Source organism: Oratosquilla oratoria, chromosome 9 (genome assembly GCF_046742065.1).
Source record: "Oratosquilla oratoria isolate Oo_2021 chromosome 9, ASM4674206v1, whole genome shotgun sequence".
Lineage (NCBI taxonomy): Eukaryota > Metazoa > Arthropoda > Malacostraca > Stomatopoda > Squillidae > Oratosquilla > Oratosquilla oratoria.
In genome coordinates, this window is record NC_134785.1 from 67,063,138 (window position 1) to 67,089,241 (window position 26,104).

General features: G+C 40.3%; 1 protein-coding gene across 2 annotated transcripts in view; it reads right to left on the bottom strand.

Annotated features, from left to right (window-relative positions):
- LOC143028505 (tripartite motif-containing protein 2-like) overlaps window positions 1-26,104 on the bottom strand; it is a 70,555-nt gene that overhangs the window by 32,808 nt on the left and 11,643 nt on the right. The window contains exons 1-3 of one of the 2 annotated variants that reach the window (XM_076190699.1): window positions 12,373-12,509; window positions 1,781-2,113; window positions 706-957 (exon numbers count right to left, since the gene is read on the bottom strand). In XM_076190699.1, coding sequence (XP_076046814.1) covers window positions 706-957; window positions 1,781-2,065 — 537 coding nt within the window. In that variant the 5' untranslated portion in view covers window positions 2,066-2,113; window positions 12,373-12,509. Of the gene's footprint in view, window positions 1-705; window positions 958-1,780; window positions 2,114-12,372; window positions 12,510-26,104 lie in introns of those variants that run through there. The other variant, XM_076190698.1, reaches the window with a different exon arrangement.

The window sequence follows — 26,104 nt, forward strand, 5'->3', positions numbered from 1 at the left end:
ATATAAATTAATAAAATTTAAGTAACCACAATAGGAACCTCCAACTGAGATATCGACTTTTTGTTCGTGTATATAAATGAATAAATTTTAGGTAACCACAATAGTAGGTCTATATAGGAACCTCCAACTGATAGGTAGGTCTTTCCGAAAAATAATACCAGCCACGTGCCTTTTCTTGGCATCCCACCCCAACCGATAAAAATAGATCAATAGATAAAGCCATATGGAACAACACATGAATAATTAATAATGGTAAACAGACATCTAATTAAATTTCATAAAATAATTCCATTGTTCCTTTGTAAGCTTCACTCAGTCTAAGTTGGAGTGACTGTGTGAGTTTAGCGTCTAACCAAGGGAATCAATAGCGTTCATGCGTCATACTCCTCGTGCTTAACTGTCGTGCCCACTTGAATGTCGACACAGTAGGCGCGTTTGGTATTTCTACCAAACAGTTTTATTCCGACGTTTCTCGTAGCTTCTATCACTATATCAGATGGGAGGGAGGTAATGAGGAAGACAAAGTAGCTTCCCGTTCTTTATCTTGCTAATTACTCGCATGAACATTCATAATTATGGGATATTCAAATAAATATATAAATTTTCTAAACGGATACCGCGCTCTGCAGTTGACCCCGCGCGCGAGAGCGGTTTGAGCCAGTACTTTTCCACACTACTCCAGGAGTTTATTTTATTTTTTCTTACTTTTGGGTTATTATATGGTGCCGTGCAAATGTCGCAGCACATGAGCTGGTTCTCAGCAGCCATCGACCTTGGACTGCCGGAGAAGGGAGCATCTGATGTTCCCGCAGTGCTCAGACGGTATCTCGTGGAGTCATGGACGGGACAGACGCTCGTCGGAGGGTGGGGAGTAGACGAGGGACGACTCACGCTGTATGTGGCCGAGGACAGGCGGTCCTCCTCCGAGGGTGAGGTGTTCTCTTCGTTCTCCACATCCTGTGGCGGGGACAAGAGGTAAAGTAATTACCTGCACGATGACAATAAGCTGAAATGGTGGTAATAATTACATTATTATTACTGCTACTCCACATTATTACTTCTACACTTAATAACTACTCTTAATTAAATAATGATATTAAGACCGCCTCTATCATTAAGATATGGTTACAATTTAAGTGTGTTTACTATTCCCTTAATACCAATACTTAAACCTTCTAACAAAGAAACGTTTTCAAGTTAATCTTGTCTTGCCTTAGAGTTCCAAAACTGATTTTGGTAGCGAAATATTTGATTACAATATGAAAAGGAACGGCGAGGTTCATGCATTAAATATGGTCAGGATTTTAAATTGCTGGTCACTGCAAATACTACTTTTGTTTCACTAGTTAAATGATGATATTCCTATGCATATACATATGAATAGAAATAAATATACGTTCATGCATTTAAATATAAACATACGTATACATATGCTGAGATATTCTGACAGAAGCGGGAATAATAAACACAGGAGTCTTAGTCTGAGCTTATTTCTGACTAGTTTAGCAGATAAGCTTATCTACTGAACTAATCATGAATAAATTCAGACTAAGACTCGTTTCATATTCCCACCCACGTCATATACAGTATGTATGTATATATATATATAAATATATATATATAAAATTATGTGTGTGAGCACATATATACATGTATATACACATACATGACGCATGCTCACAAAACTAGAGTGAAACTTAATCCAAGAGCACAGCTCTCTAGTTGCTCCTGGCGACTGCGACGAAAGAGAGGGGTTGTCTTTCTTCCTTCCTTTTCTCACCTGGGAAATCAGTTTCTTGGTTTTGCAAGAAACCTGAGACTCCTTGAGCTGCGGATCATCGAGGGCGAGCACGGTCCTCTCCTGCAGCGGAAGCGCCTCTGGCCCGTCCTCCTCTCCGTCGGGCCCCGAGGGAGTCCTCCTTCGGTTGGCATTCTGGAGGGCGGGGAGGCGATCACCGGGTTCCTGAGAGCAGATGTGGTTGTCCGCTTCCTCCTCCTCCTCGGTGCTGGCCGTGTACGTCCCTCCTCCTCCTTCGCTGACCGCCTGCAGCGACGGACTCGCCATGGCGCGGTCCGCCTGACGCCTCGCCGCCTCCGCCAGGTATGACGGGTACTGCAGAAGAAAAGCAAGGACAAGGGTTAGTCAAAGTCGATGTTTGAAGTTCCGAGAGTGTACGTTAAGTACTCCACGACTGTCACCCCCAAGGACAAATTTCCCTCACAAAAAATACATAAATAAATTTAAAATCGTCTGACGGAAAGGTATATATAACACATAAGTCACGAACAAAAAGGTGTTCAACTAGTGACAAACGTCATGTCAACGAGATCAGTATGAAAAAATATGTATAAAACAGGGTTCGACATTACCTAAATAAATGTAATTATCAAAAAGACATACCTATTAATGGCTTAAGACTGCACTACATGGAGTGAGGATATCACAAAATGGACCCTTCAGCAGTAATCGTTCCTACATATTTCATTCTGGCTACCCCCAGCTGAGGAATGCCCCATCCAACAGCTTTTGGCGTAGAATGTGTCAATGATTTTACTAAGTCACCAAATATACTCATTATACGAGTATACCTATTAATCTACTGACCCATAACTCCCAGTAATTAACATAAAACCGTAGAGAAATGTATCATTCTTCTAGAAATTTGAAGATCATTTATTTAGCAAATGCTACGTGTAGAGGACCATTTATTTGGCAAATGCCACGTGCAGAGGACCTTTTATTTAGCAAATGCTAAGTATAGAGGATCATTTATATAGCAAATGCTACGTGCAGAGAACCATTTATTCAACTATTGCTACGCGCAGAGGACCATTTATTTAGCAAATGCTACGTGCAGAGGACCATTTATTTAACAAATGCTACGTGCATTGTGAGTGAGCGAGACAGGTGTAGTTGTGTTTCTCGTCACACCGTCTTGTTTGATATTGTCACTTGCGGTGGAGTGTTGGGTTACATCAAGCGTCCTGCTGTGCCCGCTTCCTTAGGTGTGGACCAGTACGCTGTTAATAGGCCTGGTAAGCTGCATTAAGATAAGCTGCACACTTGGCAGGACGAGAAAGTGACTCAGTGGCCTGTTTGGACTCTTTTTGGTATTGCAAAGATATAAGAGAAGTTCTTGCTTGACAACGAGACGATTGTCAAACTGCAACAGTATTTTTTTCTTTTCTTTTTTCTATTTATTTTATTTATTTGTTTGTTAGTTTGTTTGTCTGTCTCTTTCATGGTTGATTCGTGTGTATCATGCATGTGGTGTCACAAGAGATGAACTGGTGAACATGTAATAAGAAACTACATCCTACGGTTGGTCTACTTTCGTGCCGAAGTCGTGAAGGTAGTGGAGGAGAGATGGAGGTTAGCTGAATGGAGGGATGGAGGTTGATAGTGATAAGGATTCTTTTACGAGTGAAGATTAGTCTCAAATCCTGTTGTTGAACGAATGCGTTTAGACATTACAGAAATAGTATTGACCAATTTTGAGTCAATAAAAAAAATCTTGTTCCTTAAAGCATCGAGTGGCTAGTTTCTATGCGTCTGTTTTAGTAATTATTAGACATTTTATGATTAATAATGCGATGTCATTGATGTTCTGCGATTGCTATGAGAAAACATCGAGATTGGTACCCCTGTCAACCTGCCACGCTGCGTTTCATCATATCTGTCAAAACTTTCACTCCTTATCAGATATTGTGAATATGATCCCGACCAGTGGACAGGAAAGTTATTGTTATTATTTACAAATAATTCCGTGTGAGTCATGGGCTTGGCCGGAGGAATACAACGGATACCCTACGCAGGACCTTTGGTGACGCATCTGCTAAATACATCAAGTGAATTGCCCATTTTTTATGGCACAATTTTTAGTTTATTCTGTCGCTAGACTATAATGTTCATTTTCGTTGGCATCCCCTTAGTAATAAACTGGTAGTTTTTATATATGTCAATGAGTGTCATATGTGTATCTTTCGACAAATTAATCATTAAATATAGAAATAACTAAATTTATACTGATATTAAACAAAAAGAATATTTTTGTCAATAGGGTAAGATGATTTCCAAAGGTATTTCGACCATAATGGGAAAACAATAGTAATAATTCATTCCAAAAGTTTACACAAACCGACTCGACTTGTAAATGTAATGATGGAATCAAAGAATATACATGACAAAAAATGTAAGTCATGTACGAGAAAACATTCGTTTGGCTTCCGTAATTGCTACCAAGCTGACACAATGGGGTTAGATCGTAATACATCCCCATGATACGGTTTCCTATGAAAATATACGTGTAGCAGACACAAAACACAAGCACTACCTTAACTAGCTAACCCAGATATATGGAATAGGGTGAGAATAGTACGTTGTGTTCGCTCTGGTGCCTACCAGGAAATTAAACGGCAATAGATCACTTAGTATCGACATTTGGGAGTTGAATTCTCTCTGATTCATTGTCGTGCATCTGGCACATCACGAAAGAAAACGATCATGCCACTAGTGGCTCACCACCGAGACACGGAAAGCGTACTATTGTCATTATCATTATTATATTTTTGTTACTATTTCTATTCTTATCAACACTACTACTATTATTTTATTTGCAAAATTACTGGTTAATGCTGTGCTGACTGCAGGTGGATGACGTCGTACTCATCCCAGTTTTTCCTCCTCTTTCCTTCCCTCTACTTCCTTTCACCTCCCCTCCACCCCTCTTCCCCTTTAGTCTTCTTTCTTCCTCTAATTCTATCTCACATTCTCCTTCACCACAACCTCCTTTCTTTTCCTTCTTCTTCCGTCTCCTCCTTCTTTCTCTTCTTCCTCTTTCCTCTCATCCTACCTTTTATCCTCCTCCCACTCTTCTACATCCTCCTGCTTACTCCAACCTCCTTTTCTCCCTCCTCCTACCTCCATCTCCTCTTCCCTCTCATCCTACTCTTTATTTTCCCTCCTCTATTTCTCTTCCTTTCTCCTTTTCTTCCTCTTCCTTCCCCTCATCCTTCCTTTTATCATTCTTCCCATCTCCTTTTCCTTCCTCTTTACTGATGAATTCTCGGAGCATGATGGATGTATATATCCATTAACTTTCCCAAACCACGGGATCCACCTGAGCTGAATAAAAATCGTACGTTGCTAGCCAGAAAAAATATCTGAAGTAACTTACACATTATTCATTTCAAAAGTCACATGACTGACATCCTCGACTTGTCTCCCAAAAAAGTAAAAGATAAACCTGGTCAAGTTTCTGCCCCCCCCCCCAGGTGTGTTTGCATAATTCAATTCCTTCGACTTTTTACGGACATGCGAGGCAAAGCAGATATGACCTACATTCGTGTAGGCGGCATTGGGCGGGAAATCGATTTCAGATCGTCGTTGTTTGTTCGAGGCTCGCCCGTGGCGGGAAAGAGTTGGCCGAGGCGAAGGCGACGACGACAACTGATCGATTGGCGAAAAGAAGTTTTCAAACCTTTGTTCCTTTGTTAGAGGGGGTTTACACGGTTCGTCGAACGCGGTTCGACAGACGCGTGTTTAAAGTGATGTGTGAACGGGGTATTTGGTTGTCGAACACGTTAGTTAAACCCCAAATTCCCCGTTCACACATCACTTTAAACACGTTAGACCGTGTATCCCCTCTTACGTTGTTGTTGTTATATTATTATTACTATTATTAGTTATTATTATTATTATTGTTAATAATAATTATGTCATTATTATTATAATTATAATTATTATTATTAATAATAATTATTATATTTGTAGTTATTATTATTATTATTATTACTATTCTTATCATTGTTATTATTATTATTGTTATTAATAATAATAATTATTATATTATCATTATTATCATTATTATTATTATTATTATTGGGGCACTGGAAAAAAGTCTGTTACGGAAGGTAGAAGACAGAAGATAGGGGTGAGTGGAGAATGGTTGTGAATGGGTGATCCTGTGATGCATGGAAGGGTGGAAGGGAGTATGTGTGAATGATATTTTGACGCAGCCCGAAGGGATTTCTCCCCGTCTTCTCTTTTTCTGCATCAGGGGTCGGAGTGGGGGGGGGGGGTCGCCAATCAAATGAAGCTACTTTGCTATGGATGTGCTGTGTCTTGCTGCATTGTTTCTGACCCGGAGCATTGGGCGAGATGCAGGGAGGACCCGTCATCCAGGAGGAGCAAAGATAAGAGGGAGGGAGGTGGGTAAATGGGAGTGAAGTATGTGGAGATGAAATGGGTGGGAGTGGATTTATGCCTTTGACTTTGGCTACCACCATTGTAAGGGGAAAAAGCGCTTGGTATATGTATTATTATTATTATTACTATTATTATCTTTAGTTCTCTTGTTATCATCACCATTATCATCTAATTTCAATTACTATCATTAATTATCAAAAATCAGTACACACTAGTCCGGGAAGCTGACTACACAACGAACTCCCGAAGCAGCCCTACTCAGCGTTATCTTTGGATGAAGTACTGATACACCGCATTGCAAGGGTGGCGACACTGAAGTTTAATTTTCCACCAAATTAAAGGCTAATCCATCTATCAACTGTTTACTAAACTGGCGTGACTGACACATTTGCCGCCGAAAATGGAGCCAAATTTAAAATCGCCTCCTGGCAAGCAATTGATGGAATCACTAAAGATGCATGGCGCGTTCACTTAATCCTAAAGAACACAAGAACATAACATAAGAACATAAGAATGAAGGAGACTGCAAGAGACCATAAGGCCTACACAAGGCAGTTCCGTATTCATCACCACCTGTCATCCCCATCCATAAAGTTGTCTAATCGTTTCTTACGACAACTGATAGTTTCAGCACTTACTACATGGTCACTAAGTCTATTCCATTCGTCGACCACCCTATTAGTAAACCAATTCTTACCTACTTCTTTCTTAAATCTAAATTTGTCCCGTTTAAATCCATTACTGCGAGTCCTGCCCTGTTGTTTTAATATGATGACCTTGTTTGCATCACCTTTGTCAAAGCCTTTGATCCACTTGAACACCTCTATTAGATCACCCCGCACTCTGCGTCTTTCCAGAGAGTGTAAGTTTAGGTGCCTAAGCCTCCGTATGGCAAATTTCTGAGTCCTTGTATCATTTTGGTCATTCTTCTCTGTATTGATTCTAGTGAATTGATGTCCATTCCGTAGGACGGAGACCAAGACTGTACCGCATAGTCAAGGATGGGTCTAACCATCGCTAGAGTTTGATAATTACTTCTGCACTTCTATCTTAGCAATGAAACCTAATGCTCTGTTAGCTTTATTCCTGGCACTAATGCACTGTTTCCTGGTTTTAAGGTCCGGACTCACTAGAACTCCCAAGTCTCTCTCGCACTCAGTTTTCTCTAAAAGCGTGTTATCTAAGCTGTATATATTTTCGGGGTTGTGTAGCCCTACGTTTAACACGCTACACTTAGAGATATTGAAATTCATTTGCCATTTCACAGACCATGTGAACAATTTGTTAAGATCATCCTGCAGAATCTCTGCGTCGTCTCCTGACCTAATTAGGCGTACTATTTTAGTGTCGTCCGCAAACTTACTAACATCACTATTTATCCCATCGTCTAAGTCGTTTATGTACATAATGAACAACAAGGGACCCAAAACCGAGCCCTGGGGAACCCCACTAGTAACATTGCCCCACCTAGATTTTACTCCATTTATGGTGACCCGCTGTTTTCTGTTACTAATCCAAGCTCTAATCCATTCTAACACTTTTCCTCCTATGCCATGGGCTTTGATTTTATTTAATAGTCTCTGGTGTAGTACTTAGTCAAAATAACCTAGCAGAAATAACATGAAAAATCACCTAATTTTTTCTAAGTATGAAAAGTCAGGAGGGATTTTCTTTTTCCTAAATCGATAAACACTACGCAGTCAGATACCCCGTATATATGGACTGCGTACAGATAACAAGATGTAATACTGTTCGAAATTTACTGGTAATAGAGGGGGGCAGCAACAGATGAGGGAAAATTTTCTTAAACTAAAGAAAAAGTGAACAAATTGTGACCTCATATTCATCCGAACACAGTGATTGATATAAATTCAATGAGACGACAGAGGCGTCTAAGGAATTCATTTTCCTTTTATGTGTTTCATCAATGCCAGCTTAAATTCAATTAGGACTCAGAATAGATACATAACTTGCTTGAGAAAATAAGCATTTTTTTGTTGCCAAACCAATTCTAGGTCGTACAAAAGTTAAAAAGAATAACTTTATGAGTTAAGCGTGAGAAGCAAATATTTTAATTTGGCTACGAAAAATAAAGACCGCCAAGCAAACTCGGCCGTTTAAAAGTCAAACGGATACATTGGTGAGAATTTATTTGGGCATCGATCAATATCACCACGATGTGGTGTCACCATTTTCATATTTCATTCTGGCTAATCTCTGGTGATTTGATTTAGTTTCATGGTGTGGGCACACGCCAGACAAAATGAGCTGATATCGGCATCATTTTCTCTATAAGATGAATATATTCATCTAGCATTCGCTAATATAAAAGTCTGTAAAATTTTATTTGACAAAAAGACATTCCGGAGGTGGGGGGCATTGTATCTCGACTGTAAAAGCCACTTCATACTGGGCAGATTCTCGTCAATTGTTGTGAGTTCGTTCGAGTAGAAACGACTTCGGTTACATTTTTTTTTTTAAATCTCTAAATGTCAAATTACCTTTTCGTCAGAGAAACTAAATAACGAACTGAGAGAAGTTAAACATAAGAATGTCAGAAACATTGTTGAAATGTTCTTATAGAGGTCTACAATACTAGAAATTCACGTCAGAAGACTTTCTTCACATTTTTGATGACATTCGAACGCACACGAAATAGTTTTAAATATGCGTTCAGTGACGGTCGTTTAGTGAAATGGCCACCATTGATATTTTTTACGATTTTTTTTAATGACTCCATTAGTAATATTGGCCAAGAGGCGTGTTTTCATATTTTGATAAGTTTAGTTAAAATAAATAAATAAAAAACACAAGATGTATTGCGTGAATATTAGTCTCCAATCACATAAGGATGCTACGTATCGTTAAGGTGTCACTAGTCACCTTAAACACTACATCAAATGTATGCAGTTATTAGCCCAAAACTACGAACAAAAACAAGTTTGTGTCACAATCGTGCTGGGCTAATTGTACAATGAAAACAATGTGTGCAGAAGTGGGTCGTGCAGTTTGTGATTATAATTTGAGACAATATGTATAAGCAGTGAATATTCAACACAATGACTGTAGATGAAAGGTTCAAGATCCCTGTAACTGCCTGGGTATATACGTTCTGTAACAGAAGACGTGCATACACAGTAGAAAATATACAATGAAGTATTTCTTACTGAAAATACACGTTACACGGCACGACTTAAGACGACGCATAACAAGAACGACATGACGTCATGCAGCCATGCCAAGGCCAGGGCGGGAACTGTGTGGAACGGAAAAAAACGAGAGGAAAAAAATATATTGGAGACACAGGATTCACACTCGGCAGAATATCCCGTCATTCTTTATATAGTTAATCCTGGCTAATGTTACATGACGATTTTATTCAGCTACGAGGGTGGGGGAGGATCTGTTGAGCCTATCTAAGCCAGAGTAAAATATGTACAGAGGGCTACCGTAGCGAAACAACAATGCAGTCACGTGATGTCATGTCTATTCTTTGCTTGTGGTGAGAATACAACACCCTCTGGCACAAAATTGGTCCAAGTTCAACTTTCCATTTGTCTTGAAGGAAAAAGGCTTTTCTTTGGCTCTATTGTTTATATTCCACGCACTCTACATTTCCTTTGTTCTCCCAGCTTTCTATTTAACCAGCTGGAATTGTATTATTTGTACTCTGTTCATTGTATGTATATTAGCCCTTTACTTATTTTCATAAGCGAGTGAAATGGCGTATTTCGTGATTTACGTGAGATGAAGATATTCAATAACCCAACTCTGTTGCATAACTTGACCGAAGTTGAAAGAAAAAGACGTAATATGACCCTCACTACTAAACCTCCTACTGCAGAGAACTGTCTACTGTTACTTGGTGGGTTTGCATTTCGAGTGACTATCTGGTACCCTATCCCACTGATGCACACCAGCAACGTTCCATTTGTCATAATAAGGAGGAATGGGAGGTGTCAGGGAAGTAGGAGGAGAGGTGTACAAAGATGAAGGGGAAACTGAGGAGGAGAGGGGAAGGCGGAAGAGGTGACATTGGGGAAGGAGGAGAGGAGGAGGAGGAAGGGAGAAGGAGAGGAGGAGGAAGAGGAAATGAGGGAGTAGAAGAAAGGGGAGGTGGGGGAATACGAAGAGGAGGAGGTGGGTGGGTGGGGAGAGGGAAGAATGGTAGAAAGAGGAAGATGGATAGAAAAAAGTGGTGGGGGGCACTTGGCAAGAGGAGGAGGAAGACGAGGGCGAGGACGAAGACGAAGAGGAGGAGGAGGAGAAGGAAGATAAATCCAGGAAGAAGGGAGAAGGAACATGAAGAGGGTTTGAAAGAAAACGAGGAGAGGGGTGAGGAAAGAGAAAATAACAACAACAACAACAACAAGAACGAGATGAAGAAGAAGGACTTGCAGAGTGGTGTACTTAAGATAGAAACGGCCTCAAGGCCCTTGACGGGAAGGGAAGTGTGGAGATGTTTAAGAGGCGGGGAGAGGGGGGAAAGGCGGTCCGTAGGGGCTCGAGTGTCATGCGACAGGATGCTCTGTGGCTCATTTTTACTTGTGGTGGTAGTGGGGTGATGGTGGTGGTGATGATGATGATGATGATGATGACGATGATAATGATGATGATGGTGCTGCTGCTGCTGCTGATGATGCTGGAGGGGTTGATGGTGGTGATGGTGATGGTGATGATGATGATGATGATGATGGTGCTGCTCCTGCTGCCGATGATAATGATGATGCTCCTGCTGCTGATGATGATGCTGGTGGGGTTGATGGTGCTGTGGTGGTGATTGTGATGATGATGATGATGGGGTTCATGGTACTGCTGCTGATGCTGGTGGGGTTGATGGTGCTGCGGTGATGATGATGATGATGATGATGGTGATGATGATGATGATGATGGTGGTGGTGGTTATGGTTATGATGATGGAGGTGGGGTTGGTGGTGCCCATGATGACGATAGTGGTGGTGATTATGGTGGTGGTGACGACAGTGACGATTTTATTGTCATTGTTATCATTGTTGCTCGTATTGTTACCATTACCATTATTACAATTATCATACATACATTTTTCCTGATAATTTCTACCTCATAAATGTAGTTTCTAATGTATCACAGGAACACTAGTGACACGTCACATGTCGGGGATGAACAGGTTTCTACGCAATGTCTATTGTGTGCTGAATATGATTTTCTACACATATCCAATACTTATGAATTACTGTCCTTCAGCCTCCTTGAGAACCATTTCAACGCTGAATAAAATCGTCATGCATCTCAGTTTTTTATTTTTAACCCCAAGTCAAACGAGTTTAGGCTCAGTGCCTCTAAACTGCACCACGCTATCTCAAACGGAACTTTCCTTGTCGAATTAACTACGTTTTTTCCTACCAGGCGATTTCGTTCAAATTTGGTAACGAAAAATAAAATACTAGTACGATAACCTCCTCCCATAGCGAGAGTCTGTTCTTTTCTTCTGGCTAACTAACTGTGAACGAAGGGTTTTTGTTTTTGCAACACGTCGGTAGCGAGATAAAGACCCTTCCCCTTCTGGACCACTTTAATTCAAAATCCCAAAACAATATTCGCCGTCGGTGGTTTCTGAGCTAATGACATGTTTTCACGTTTAAACAACGACCAACACGCATAATCAACTTTAAAGTTGATGTATTGGATGCGTCGACAGCCTTTTTGGCCTGCCGTCTTTAGCAGTGATTGAATGCTCGATCGGATAAGCACATAAGGGCATTGGTCCCTGTTGCGAGTTCCATCCACGCTAAATAAACAACTCGCCAAATAGTCTCGTCCGCATATGCAGTGCTCTAGCCCTATTGTTGTTTATTTGTATTGTTGTAAATTCACTCGCTTATTTTTCAACCTGTTTCATTTCCTCGTTTGTTCAATTTATTCGTTCGTTCACTGATTCACCTACTTGTATTTCATCTGTTTATTTATTTACTTAATTCATACATCAATTTATCTAATTATTCTACTTTTCTTAACATACGACAGATACACTTTTATGCAGTCGTTCGCTTATTGCTGCTTCCAAGTTAACCTAAACATAATATGAAGATGATTGATGATGTCTTTTTATGGCAACAACGGTGTCCTTATCACTTCGTTCGCACGGGCTAACAAGAGGCCCTTACAGAATATTTTATTACCCTCACCTCTGTCTTGCTCTTCTCCGATTGTCATCGATCGTCTTTTAAAGTTGGCGATATAGGTGGCGCTGGTGTAGGACGCGTGGACGAGTAACGGATATCGTGATACTGACACTGGTGGAGTGGACGTTATTACTGGTGGAATGGCAACGCTCGTGAAGACTGGAGCGAGACTGTGGTGGTGGAAGACGGTGGAACAGGTGGATATAATCTGATAACACTGGCTCTGACGCTAGCATGTAGGGCAGGGTTGATTATGGTGACATTGAAGTCATAACCCGTTTATCTAACGATATGAAATGAAACTTTTATTTTCTTAAATTTTGTTCGTTGTTTCCTTTTGTCTGGGTGTATACAACAGCATATCAATAAACAAAATAAGAATTGCAAACAAATAATCGGAGAGGAAGGATCTTCCTCTTGATTCAATGAATTATAGTGACGACAGGGATGGTGACGTGAGTCTGCAAGTTGAGGTGTGAAGGGGTAAGTCGGCGGCGGGACACCTGCGACGACACAAGCAAACAAAACGCTCTTGAGAGGCGCAGTGTCCAATAGTCACTCTTCCTTTGTTAACAACGACTTGTAGCTTCGGTCTACCTGCCGTCAGGCGATTTTCTTCAACTGAGGGAAACGCCATGAACAGCGAATGAATTAATTAATCTCGATGAACCAAATAGATAACATTTCTGGATCAACGCGTTCGGATATAGCGTCGTATTACATATTCTGGCTACATATTCAGCTGGAAGAAAATTCCCAAAAACTTCTTATACAAGTAATACCGTCAGAGCTGAAACCATGATAGCATTGGAGATAATATATATATATATATTTCTTTTTACGAATCAAGTGCATTTCAGAATAATACATGATAACATATCCGACCTGTACCACAACTGATGCATCATTACTGTAGCTATGTTGGCAGAGCGAGTTCGCTCCACAATCGCAATTTGGCAACGATAATTTTCTACACTACAACGACCCAACTCAAAAGTGAACGAAAGACAATGCAATTCTTGATTGTTGTGGTCATTTTCTTTCTATTTCACCTATCTTTCGTTCATGGGGGCGTTTTCCTTGCTTCGCGTTCTTTAACGAAGAAAATTTTGATTAGTGTACCCTCCAAAGTGTATATATATATATATATATATATTATATATATATATATAATATATATATATATATATATATATATATATATATATATATATATTATATATATATATATAATATATATATATATATATACACGCGCGCGTATGTGTCAAGTACTGCATTATTTTGAATGAAAAAACAGAACGGCGGACTTCAAAGAACTATCCAAAACTGGCATCACGCATGTACGCACACAATCACGCACATGCACACATGCGCGCGCGCACACACACACACTCAAACGCATTCAATTATAATTGCCCCCCTGCCTCACAAAACCTAACCACGATTTCCTAATTCCCTTTCCTCCTTTTACCTTCGCCCACACGCGTCACCTCTGACCCCATTTGCCGAGTCTACTTTTTTTCTTTTTCTTCTTCCTTTAGCGACTTGGTACAAACTCTCCTCGTCTCGTTTCTTGACCAGTCACTAGACCTTCTCACAGTCTCTCGCTGCTGTGGGCTTCATTTTTGGTCTCTTAGAGGCCATCAAACATGTCTTCACTCCTACCGTAGAGGATGGTAGGATGGGGGTGAATATTATTCTCAAGTTATAAACGAATGTTGAGTTTGTTAGTGTGGATGTATCTGAAGACCCTAAAATATAAACTACATAAAAGTCAATACCCTACACGGAGAAGCAGTCAATTAGCTCTTGCAATGAGAATTGGATATGAATAACATTCCCTTTATACGTACAAATGACAAAAGGTCTTTCTCTGTAATTATAATTGGGGTCGTCTTCATTGAGAAATAGAAGAAGACGTTTATTCTGAGCTACATGTTCTTTTCGTATGCAGACTTTGTGGTACAGTTCAATATGAGGCATTTTGTTCAATTGTTCTTCAAGAAATATGGGTTTCGCGTGTTTTTATTTATTTATAAATAAAGTAAAAACGTGCCTATGAAATATGTAAAAACGTGCCTATGATATATGTAAAAACGTGCCTATGAAATATGTAAAAACGTGCCTATGAAATATGTCTTTGAGTCATCTGTTCTTCATGAAATAAGACTGGGTTGTCCGTGTGATTTAATTTTTTATAAATTAAAAAGGAAACGTGCCTATGAATCTACTCTCAACTTATAACTAAATTCATGGGAATAATACAATGAAACGCGTTCACCCAGCCCCGATCCCAGTCGCCAGAAGACATGCGCTGTGGCACCGACTGTACATAGAAATGAAGGAGACTGCAAGAGACCATAAGGCCTACACTAGGCAGTTGCATGTCCCTTACCACCTGCCTTCCCTATCCGTAGTTATTTCTTTTTCACTTAACCCATTAAACTCCGATGACAAGATGTCTTGTCATTTGGTCAAATAAAACAAAAAATCATAAACCACCAAAATGTTTGATCAAACATTTTGGTGTTTTATGATTTTTTGTTTTATTTGACCAAATGTCAAGTCATCTTGTCATCGGAGTTTAATGAGTTGAAACAAGCCATTATTTCAGCGCTCACTACATGGTTACTAAGTCTATTTCATTCGTTAACCACTATTGGTAAACCAGCTCTTGCCAATTTCTTAAACCAAAAATTGTGCAATTTAGATTCATTACTACGAGTCTTGTTCTGCTATATGATGGCCTCCACCGAGCAATGGGAGATGACTTTTCCGGAAAGGGGGAGGGGAGGGGAGGGGAGGGGAGGGGAGGGGACGACTTCGTAATGGGGGAGTGAGTCGGGAAGAGGGTTCTGAGCCGCGCGCCTAGGTACGCGTTTACCAAATAGTAAAGGTAAGGTAAATTCAGACACCGCTGTTACCTGTTAGACTGTTTTTGGTAATGCTTCCCTCGATAAGTTGGCCAGGGGGGAAGTATGTGTGGGGTGGGGAGTGGCTGTTGATTTATGGTAGGGGGTTATATACAGCAAATCAACAAAAGGTGCTATTAGAGAAATAATCTTATCGGCTAAAGATTTCTTTGTCTTTCTTCATTTACCCAAACTTCTTCAAATCTGACCGTTGACGGTTACATGTAGGCCGCGGGTCTTGTGCAGACGACCAAGGGCAACGGAATGATTGATCTTCGAGAATGGGGGGAGTGATACTTCACTAAAAAAAAAAAAAAAAAAAAAAAAAATCCTTCCCCCACCCCCCTCCTGACATTATCTCGTCAACCCCCCCCCCCTCCCACCCTCCGAACTTCACAATTCTTCCTCTTGACCCCATTTCCTCTTCCTTCCTCCCCTTCCATAAGCCCGTTTAATCTCCACTTGAAAAAAATAATGCTCATCACTTTTTATTGCCTATTCTCCCTCCGTTTTGCTACACTCCTTCAATCTCTCCTTTCACGTCCTCAATCCCTTCCTCCCATTCACGGGATTACCATTAAGGACTATGAACCTTCATCCAATCTCATAATATGATCCAAACCACCACAGGCTGTCTTGTACTTCTCCTTCCCTCCATTTCACCTGTAGAAGTCCATTCATGAATCTTACCGTTCCTACTCTGCCATATTTCATTACTCCTTGCTTAGTCTTTAACCGTCTCTCTCTCTCTCTTTGATCCAATCTCAACACACAATCCATCAATGGCATGAAACATCCATCTATATGAAGAACATCACCCACCTCTTCATATCCCAATCATCCACCCATAAGACGAAATAAACCCGCCACAGTCCACCTCCCTGAGCCTTCCCATCACATTATACAACCCTCCTCCTTTCCTGTCAGCCGACACATGTCACGTGATAAATGGACCACTTAGTCTAGGAACACATGGCCCGCCAGTTAAGGCGTTAAAACCTGTATCTTAAATACTCCATTACCTACTGGTTGGGTGACACATTCCCGTCCCCTTGAGTTCGCGGGGTGAATCTCAATGGGTGACTACAATATGTACCTGGAAGAAATAGAAAAAGAAAGGCTTAGTAATTCGTACATAGGAATGTAGGATCATCTTAAATATATACATATATTTTTTTCAATTTCATCTAAAATTTACTATTCTATTATGCTTTTGTATTTTATCTTAAATTGTTACCATGTAAAGCACTTATCTTAAAATTTCACACATGAAATGAATTTTCGAATTAAGACCAGTTTTACGAATGGCGACAATTCTTTATTTGTCTATCTATTAATTTGTTCCCTTGTGCTTATTTGTTTTATTTATTCTTTTTTTTCTGGTGATTCAACCTGCAGCGTGGTTCTGGCGTCCTCGGACAAGTAATGAGCCCTGACGCACGTCTCTGGCTTCCCTTTGAAATCCCGCCATCTCAGCAACGGTCGCTTCTGGTGGCATTCGACTACGTGAAATAACTTAAAATAAGTTCCTGGTCCACCCACTATTCAAATGTCTCGTTGGCTGCTTAATATTTTCTATACTAGAAAATATATATGACTGTAAGGTGAATATTGTGTAAAAAGATAACAATAAATATTCATAAACGCTATATATACACATTCAGTTGCGTTTATTGTTGTGCTTGAGATAATTTTCTACAAAAAGACACGTTTTACAAAGATGAAAAATATGTAGAACGATAATGATAATAATCGATAAAAGCTAATAATAAAATTCTTGTCACGTCTCAAGACGTTGGGTTTTGCTTTCCAATTCTATTTTTCTCTTGAACACTATACCCTAACTCATAGGATCTATCCACAAGGTGCATGAAATCGTAATGTTCTCGAAGGTTTAAAACGGTCAATCCAGTTTCACAAAATAAAATGTAACCCTTTCCTGAAAACTAGGCAACATAAACTTCCTTCTTTGTGAAGCGGGTAGACTTTAGATATGAATGTTTCTACTAAAACCATCTCGATTAATATATTCGTCCCCGTGGTAAAAGAAATTAATTTTATTTTGGCTACAGCCGGACGATTTTATTAGGCTGAGAGAGGAAGCACTGGTGATGAGTGTTGTTTTGTATACGTTGGCCCCAAACTTTGTCGGGTCCGACACAGGCCCCTTCCCCTCCGTCTCAGATCAACAAGAATAAGCGACTAATGAAACGCATTGAGTCATGTGCGTTCAAGTGGGGTCTTACCCTACTCTGCTCTCGCGCCAAAACGCCATCAAGTCTTGTGTTGACCGTGGCGTTGAGAGCTGGAATGTAAACCTGGGGTACGCTACTGGTTGCCGAGGCGTTAAAGGTAAATCACATGTACTGCTTATCGAACTAACGGATAGCGCTCGTAAAATGTTGAGCTACTGGTCGGGAAACGACCGAAAAAGTGGAAGAGGGGGAGAATCCTGAACTAGGAAAAAATGTATTAGGGGTTATAATGAGTGGCAATAGATTACGTGAATGAGATAAGAAGAAACATGGCGAATATTATTACGAAAAGGCAGACAGAAACATAAATAAAACAAGGTTGAAGGGAAAGAAAAGAGTGAAGCAAGAAGGGCAGAAGACAAAATGGGGGGCGACGGACAGACCTGAGGACGAAAAGGAAAAGAAAAAAAACAGATACAAAGGGAACCTTGAGATGCAGTGTGTGAACAGCAAACACGACTAAAGTTGATGGTATGGCGGCGCCATATTAGTGTGAGGCAAGAATGTATGGGGATAAAAAAACATACAGGGTAGAGAGGAGGGAGGGAGACTGAGAGGAGGGAGTGAAACGGAGAGAGGAGGAAAGGAGAGAACCGATGATATTCTCGTGTATATAGGTGAATAGAAAATATGACAACAGAAGAAAAAAATAATTTCATAAGGAACAAAAAGTACATGAGGCCGAGAAGAGATCAGAGAGAGGAAAAGTGAAGACAGGCGAATGATCTGAAAAGAGGTAGGGAGAAGAGAAGGGATAAAGAAAAGAAAAAAAAGAGGAGAAAGATCAACGAAGAAGCGGTCGACCGCATCTGCGTCTATTAGGGATCCTGCCAATTACCTCCCCACCCCACCCCAATCCCCTTATCACCCCCTTTCGTCCCTAGTGGTCCCTTTCCTTTCGTTCTCGTTCCCGCCAGGCAATTTTATTCATTTCCTGACCACACCTTCGGCAGTAAAGGATTTAACATCTAAATGCCCCTAGAGTATATGATATGGAGTATCGACCGTAATATTCTAGGAACCTTAGTAACAACACCACTACGAACTAGTCACGCTATATTCTTGTTCTGACCACAAAATAATATAAACTTTAAAATTAAGGACGATTACTTTCAACTTTAATTCTTCTTTCGTTTCTTAAATATCTACTTCTTCTAACTACACCTCTTTGGTGCGACACTGCCCCCTAGGATAGAAACTCTAGTTATTGTTAGCAAAGCACTTAATACTCCTGAATTATTTTATCCCCACGAAAATATTCTAAACGCCTTTTCCCTCGTCCTAACCATCCTTAATCCTCTTGACCTCCCAACATCTCCCTTACTTCTCGCACCACTTCAGAACTAGCCTCCCCTTTCCCCCCACCCCCACCCGCCCTCGTTAGAGTGCCCCTAACACAATTATCTGCCAGCACGCCACTTGGGTGCCGCTGTCTGCGGGGCCTAACGACGTAGGGTCCCGTGGTCTATGTCCTTCTTCTCTGGGAGCTTGGTCGTTGTGGTGGCCTTATCGCGCCAGCTTTGTATCGGGTCTTCTCCGTATACGGTTTCGAAGCGACGACCCGGCAAAGCATCTGAACGAGTCTACAAACCGACTGAATCGTCCCCATGGGGAAGATGAGAGAGAGAGAGAGAGGGGGGGGAGGTGATATGATTACGGTTGAAAGACCCATGCCACACTAGACAAGTCTGCGTTGACAGAGATGATTCTGTGCATATAAACAAGATGATAATTATCGAGTGAAAGTTCTTGTCCCCGTGCTTCTCTGAACGGAGCAAGAGTAATTCTGCTAACTTGGTAATTATGGAAATGTGAACACTTTTTATCTCTCTCCTAAGTTAAAGGTCCATTATCTCCTGAATTACAACAATTTTAACTCTGGGTTAGATGAATACTTTCGGCTATTGTTCTTAAAAATATAAATTCAAAAGATTACAAAAATTGCCTCAAATGTGCTGAGGACGAAGTTTGAATGTCGCTAGTTCAAAGTTGTTTTGCGTGGTTATTTACTGGGTCTAGAAATAAGAAGAGAGGTGAGAAATATAGGAAGGACTTTCCCCCACTTACTGAAACCGTCTGACGTTAACCAAAATAAATACAGTGGGAGAAGTTCCCATTGGCAGGGTATAACAGCGCCAGAGCAGACAAAACGGTGAAAAAATACCCTTCCTTCCTCCAGCCTAATTACAAAGTACTTCATTTTCATCTCCAACATTATATTGCTTTCCATTTTTCTACAGGCACTATCTGGACACATTACGCTAAACGATAAAATAATAATAATAATAATAATAATAAACAATATTAATAATTATACTAATAATATCTGGAAGCACTGAGAACGCAAACTTCCACCACGCATTTCATGTCCCTTATTTTCCTTTCTGTGACCGAGCTCACGTCTAATATCACTTAGCCTATCAGAAAAGCTCCACAGGTAATATTAGGGGCAGTGCACGCCACCCGTGCAAAAATAGAAGCAGTCTTGGGGTTGTAACATGCCAGGATTGATGTAAATTTATCTCACCGGTTTAAACTTTTATCAAATTCCTAGATCAGGATCGTGAATAGAATATCAATGAAAGTTACAATTGTGTTCCTCTGGCTATACTCCACCAATCCAGTTTATCTCATTAAAATCCGTTCATAATATTTTGGTGTAAAAATGCTAACAATCAAGCAAACGAACACAACTGAAAAGAAAAAAAAATCTCGTTGTCAGAGGTAAAAAACAATAACAATAATAATAATAATAATAATAATAATAATAATAACAATAATAACAATAATAACAATAATAATAATAATAATAATAATAATAATAATAATAATAATAATAATGATATGATGGGTGCTACTATAACGCGAGGTGTACCGTCGTATGTCGCCTACCAGGTGCAGCCTGACACCTACCGCGTGACCAACGTTCCTTCGGGACGCTCCTCTCACCTGCCCATCAAACATGTGTCCTGCCCAAATACATAAAAAAGTGACCTGTCCACGTGACCTGATCTAACCTAACATAACCTATTTGTGTCATTCTAAGAAGATGTACGAAGTGTGTATCGCAAGAATAAATGTATGGAAATATATAACATGTTTATTTTTACATTTCTTTCTTTAATATGAATGTAATTAGAAATCCAATTATCTTGGTCATTCCTAGGATATGTACAAAATATGTGTTTATCGCTAAAATAAATGTATGGAAATGGTAGACCTCACGCTATAGTGCTAACGGGAGGTAGATCTCACGCTATAATGTGGTAGACCTCACGTTATAGTAGCACCGATGATGGTAATGATACCAATAATAACAATGATAATAATAATCCTTATATAAAAGGAGTGGCATGCAGGCATAAGAATAAATTACTCAGAAATATACATGACAACTGTGAAGCAGTTAATTAAGATGTTAATATAGCGGAGAAAGAAAACAATGGCAGAAAATAAATGAATGGTGTGAGAGTCTTGTTAAGAATTGTTGAGAAAGATTTGTTGAAAGTGGTGGCACAGGAGAGAGGGGGTGGGAGGAAGGCGGTGAAGAGAGTAAGCGAGTGTGAGGGACAGAACGGTATTGCTAAGGATTCAGAGGGATACAAAAGATAAAGGCTTGGCCGACACGTTAACCTCTTCAACATGACGATGCTTTTTGTAGTTATTTCTTTGTCTATTTACTCTTGCTTTTACATGTATTTATTTTAATTTTTATATTTCCATCCAATGCATGGCAATTTCATTCAGATAACGAGTGGACAATACTGGGTCCGGTTCGTCCTGGGTCCCTCAACTGAATAAAATAGTCTTCCATAGGCAGAAACAACCTCCAAACATGCCATTGTGTTCAAGGATTTCATAGAACGCTGGATCATTGTCTCTGAATATAAGAGCGTTTAAGGGAGGGGCACAGAGGAGGATCATGGGAAATCCCCAGGGGCTGTACAGCGTCATTACCGCGTGCGTCGTCTTCACGCACGCTATAGGCAGAGAAGTTTCGAGAAGAGAATCCAGAGAGGGTGAGCAGGAGGGATGTGATTAGACGGATAGAGTAAGAGAGTAGGGAGACAAGAGGTTGGAGGGATTGTAAGAGGAGATGAAGAGGGACAGGGAGGCGGGAAGGTAGAGGAGGGAGAGGGAAGGGCGACGGAGGAGAGCTTGGAGGTATTGTGAGGGAGGGTTAAAGGAGTAGGAGGGGTCAAGGTGATCACAGCTTCCTTCTTCATCTCGAGAAGAGCCAGTGTTGAGGTGCCGAGAACCATATTTGGAGCACCAACAGATCGTACCCGTGTTGTATCGTGCATGTATAATGTAATACAGTGGAAATACAAACCGACAGGAGACCTTTCGGTCCATATCGAAGCCACGGGCAAACCATGTAGTGGGGTTTGACTGAAGAATTTAAACTTATAACCGTTTCCGCCCATCGTCGCGGGCAGTCTCGTCCCCGTCGACGGGAATCATTCTAAACTCTCTTTATACACTTATAATAATATCAACTATCGATTCCTGTGTCATTGGGCAGTATAAAAATCAAATAAGAATAGTGTTAAAATTATACGAAATCACTTCTAACTAAAAGTAAAAAACATGATGTGCAAATTCACTTTTTACTCGCCTGGAAGATTTCCATTGTTGCCACTTCTACTGCGACTTTATGATACTAAATATGCACTCGTACCATTGTTACTATTATAACATTAAAGTATTTTTCTCATAGAATTGGAAAATTATGATGATTACATATTCAACTTTTGTAGATTACGCTTTTACCGAGTATTTAACACGTAAACAATCATATCACCTCTTCACACAATAAAGAAAATGTAGAAAAGACACTACGAGAAATCATATCGGGCCAACTTAATGTACAGGCCGAATCGATTTCGCAAGGAAGTTATTGAAGGATTATTTTCCGGTACGAAAATATCAACAATGGAGAAGACGTGATATGAAATAATGAGACAATCATGTCAAAGTGACGCAGAAAAATGAAAGGTCATCCAATCGCGTGGTTTGTAGAAAAGAAAAAGGCAAATACTTTTTTCTAGACAAAACAGGATACCAATTGAGTCTATGACAACAAAATCGATAAAGCATATGCAAATATTTCCATAGTCTTGTATCAGTTTCTACATTCTCCATTCATATTTCCTCCTCTGACTTTAACAGCTCTGTTTGCCTCTCCTCTTTTTATTTTTTTCGTCTGCCTATCTGCCTCTCTCGAGAATACTCAGTATAGTGAGCGTATCCTTAGTTTGTGAAATAACATTATTAACACTGGACTGCGACATATTAAACTTGCCATTACATCACCGTTACCTTCTCCGGGCACATTGTAATATTGTATTTATTTTTCTTCTCTAGTGCTGCATTTTTTCTAGTATTCCATAATCAAACCATTCACATATAATTCGTATGTGAATCAGGCAACATATTTACTCAATCATTACTTATATGAGAGGTAAGCCGATTTTAGTTGGTTTGTGTTCTTATATCTTGTAAAAAGTACTTTTATCTTTGCTCCAAGACCTCTTGCTGAACTGAAAAACACATTTAAGACATATCTTTGATGGACAAATGTTATAGTGTTTTCAGTATCAAGAAATAAATGTGTAACCTTAATAGTGAATTCTTACGATGCATACACGCATGGTCAGTCCGTCCAGTTTAAATTAAACAAAAAATAGTTTTCTTCTCTGATCCTTTTTAACACCATGCGTGTAAGCCCTTCGCGACTAAGAAAGCAACGCAATGACGACAAAATTGCAACATCATAAACACACAGGACGCTTCACTCTTTGCCGCCATAAACGAGGCCTACCAACCTGTCTGCCGAGGGTGTGAATGACATAATAAGCTAATTTTCTTTCAGAGGCAATTTCATCCTGTTTATGTGACGAAATATTAAAAAAAAACACATATCAACTGTGTACTTTTACATCTCGCATGCAAATGATATTCATTTATTCAAAATCGATGTTTCACTTCGTGTTAGCCAGCCTGGACTGAGCTGCCCGTGTGTGTGCGCGTTCGCGCCTTCCCCAGTTAACCCCAACGGTACCGGGTGGTGTCGGTTTTTTTTTCAGCCAAGTTGCAACCACGATATCCTCTCCACCTACGTGACATTATCCCGTTGTTAAAGATGTTATGGTCTATTTCCATTAACCCGTTTAACGGTGTGTGCCCCCTCTCCTTTAATCTTGGTTATCGGTATGCTATTCTATTTATTTCCGTGGTACACCCTTGGTATTGAAGGGGTTTTCTTTATTAGCATACGATGCAAGGTGGCTTGCGCACTCCCTCTACCAGAAACCAAGTTTAATATCATTTAATATGGCGAAATGTAAAGAAAAATTTCAGGGACGAACGTTAATATTGAAGAACAAAGGAGGAGAGCTTAAGTAATCACTGTTTACATAGTTCAAAGAGCGGCAAAAAGATAAAATAATACAAAACAAATTAGAATAAAATGGTGATCGTAGTGGGCTCCTCCGGATAAAATATAACCTAAAGATACGAACATTCAAAGCAAGTGTCGGTGTAATGATTATATTTTTAAGCTTACTTTTCTGAAAGCACCCAAGGTGGGACAGCATCAGGAGAGAAGATTCCCAGAACTTCCAGTGTAAAGAGCTGCATGTTAATTTCCAAAGATAATTGCACCGTCTTCAGCCTAACCTGAGTACCAAACTCTGCGGATGTGGTCGCGGAACTTCTCCCTAAAGGTTGGGATCCTTGACTCAGCTGAATAAAATCGCCCGGCGTCGACCAAGATAAAGACTTATGGACGCCATTTCCAAACCAGTGGAAAATTCAATCCTCAACGAACTAATTCCAAACCCACTTTGGTCACAAACGCGTTGCAATACGTCCTCAATGGGCTAAAAATAACCAAACAATTAAGCAAATAAGTAAATAAATCACCAGACAGGGCAATACCAGTGAGATGAAAATAGTTAACAATCACAAGACACTATCCCAAAAAATCAAAACGGAGACATAAAGGCATCCAACAAAGAATAAAAGATGAACACTTCACCCAGAACCGAAACATTTCACATCGGTGTATGTGGGCTAATCATATTCCTAACACTGTTTACCCTCCCCAAGCACGACCTACCTCATCCAACCCCAAAACACATAAACATTCTCTTATACAGACAACTTAACCATTCTGCGACAACAGAACTAATAAACAATTGCCTCCAAAACATATAAAACCAACTCTATGAAATTGGAACAACGCTTACCAGATAAGAGGACATCAACGTCCCAGAAAAGCATCAGTGTTTTTCCTAATACCAAGAAAACGCGATCTTCAAAATACAAGACTCGTTACACAAAGAGGTATTTGGCAACTTCCTAAACCATTGACGGCTTTCAATGATACGATGCTTATTTGGGACGACCACCCATTGAAAAATTTTCGGGGAAGTCCGTGGACAGACGCACGTACGCATGATACGAGGACAAACAGACTCTCATAAACTGGCTGCACATCCGTGTTGTGTCTATTTGCGATTACTGTAGTGGTATGCTTGGGAGCAACGAAGGGATGTCGGTAGTAATCGTTTACAAGCGTGTATTTACACGTGGCACCAAATCTTCACAATGGACGACCTAAGTCAACAAATCGGCGTGGTTATCTTGTTGTGTGAGATAACACGCGCATAATAGATAGGGACAAGATGCCCGCAGGTCCTTGGACTGCCAGGGTAAGTTGCAATTTCCGGTATTGTTGGATTTAAACGCGGGTCGGGGACAAGTGAATCGCGGCTGGAACCAATCCACTGCATGGTACAATCATGTCTTTGAGAAATGTGGGGAGGAAGAGGAGAATGATTATGATGATTTTCATAAAATTACATCCTCACCTTCCTTTTATAACTACATAACAGTAACATTTGATTTTCAAGAAACTTAGTTCCGACATGGTGGACCCAACACATGCGATGAACGTTCATACGGGAAGAGAACAATGATTGAATTAAGAACGAAACTTGAGAGAAAAACCACAATTCAGAGAGAAAGAGAGAGGGAGAGAACCAGCGTACTCTACACAATGACATAGCACGCAGTTGCTGAGGAGCGAGACGGTCTGAAGTAGCGTTTCTCCCCACCCTACGAATTCCTCCTCGTCTCGGCAAGTCCATACATCAACACTATCTAGATCTCCAAGGCTAACTGATGGCCGTAAGGGTATTTACACCACTTAGGCCAGGTGGTGAAGATTTACACTGTCGGTGATAACCACCGCAAGGCTGTGTTTACGTCTTAGCAGCAAGATGTGACTGTGTCCAAACAGCCAAAGGTGTAAACAGAAGTCCACCACCGCTAAACATAGCTGCAACCGGTTGATACGTCTTGCGTACCCTGGCCCAAGCGTCTGAGGTGTGTGCGACAGTGATAAGACGACAAAATTTACGTTCCAGTCGTAAGCTTCTGCAACCTGCTTTCGAGGCTTAATTCCCATTTCCACTGCTCACTTATTCACACAGGTAATGTGTAGTAAACTATTTTTGTTGGAACTACTCCGCCATCCGCATAGTATTATGCACAAAA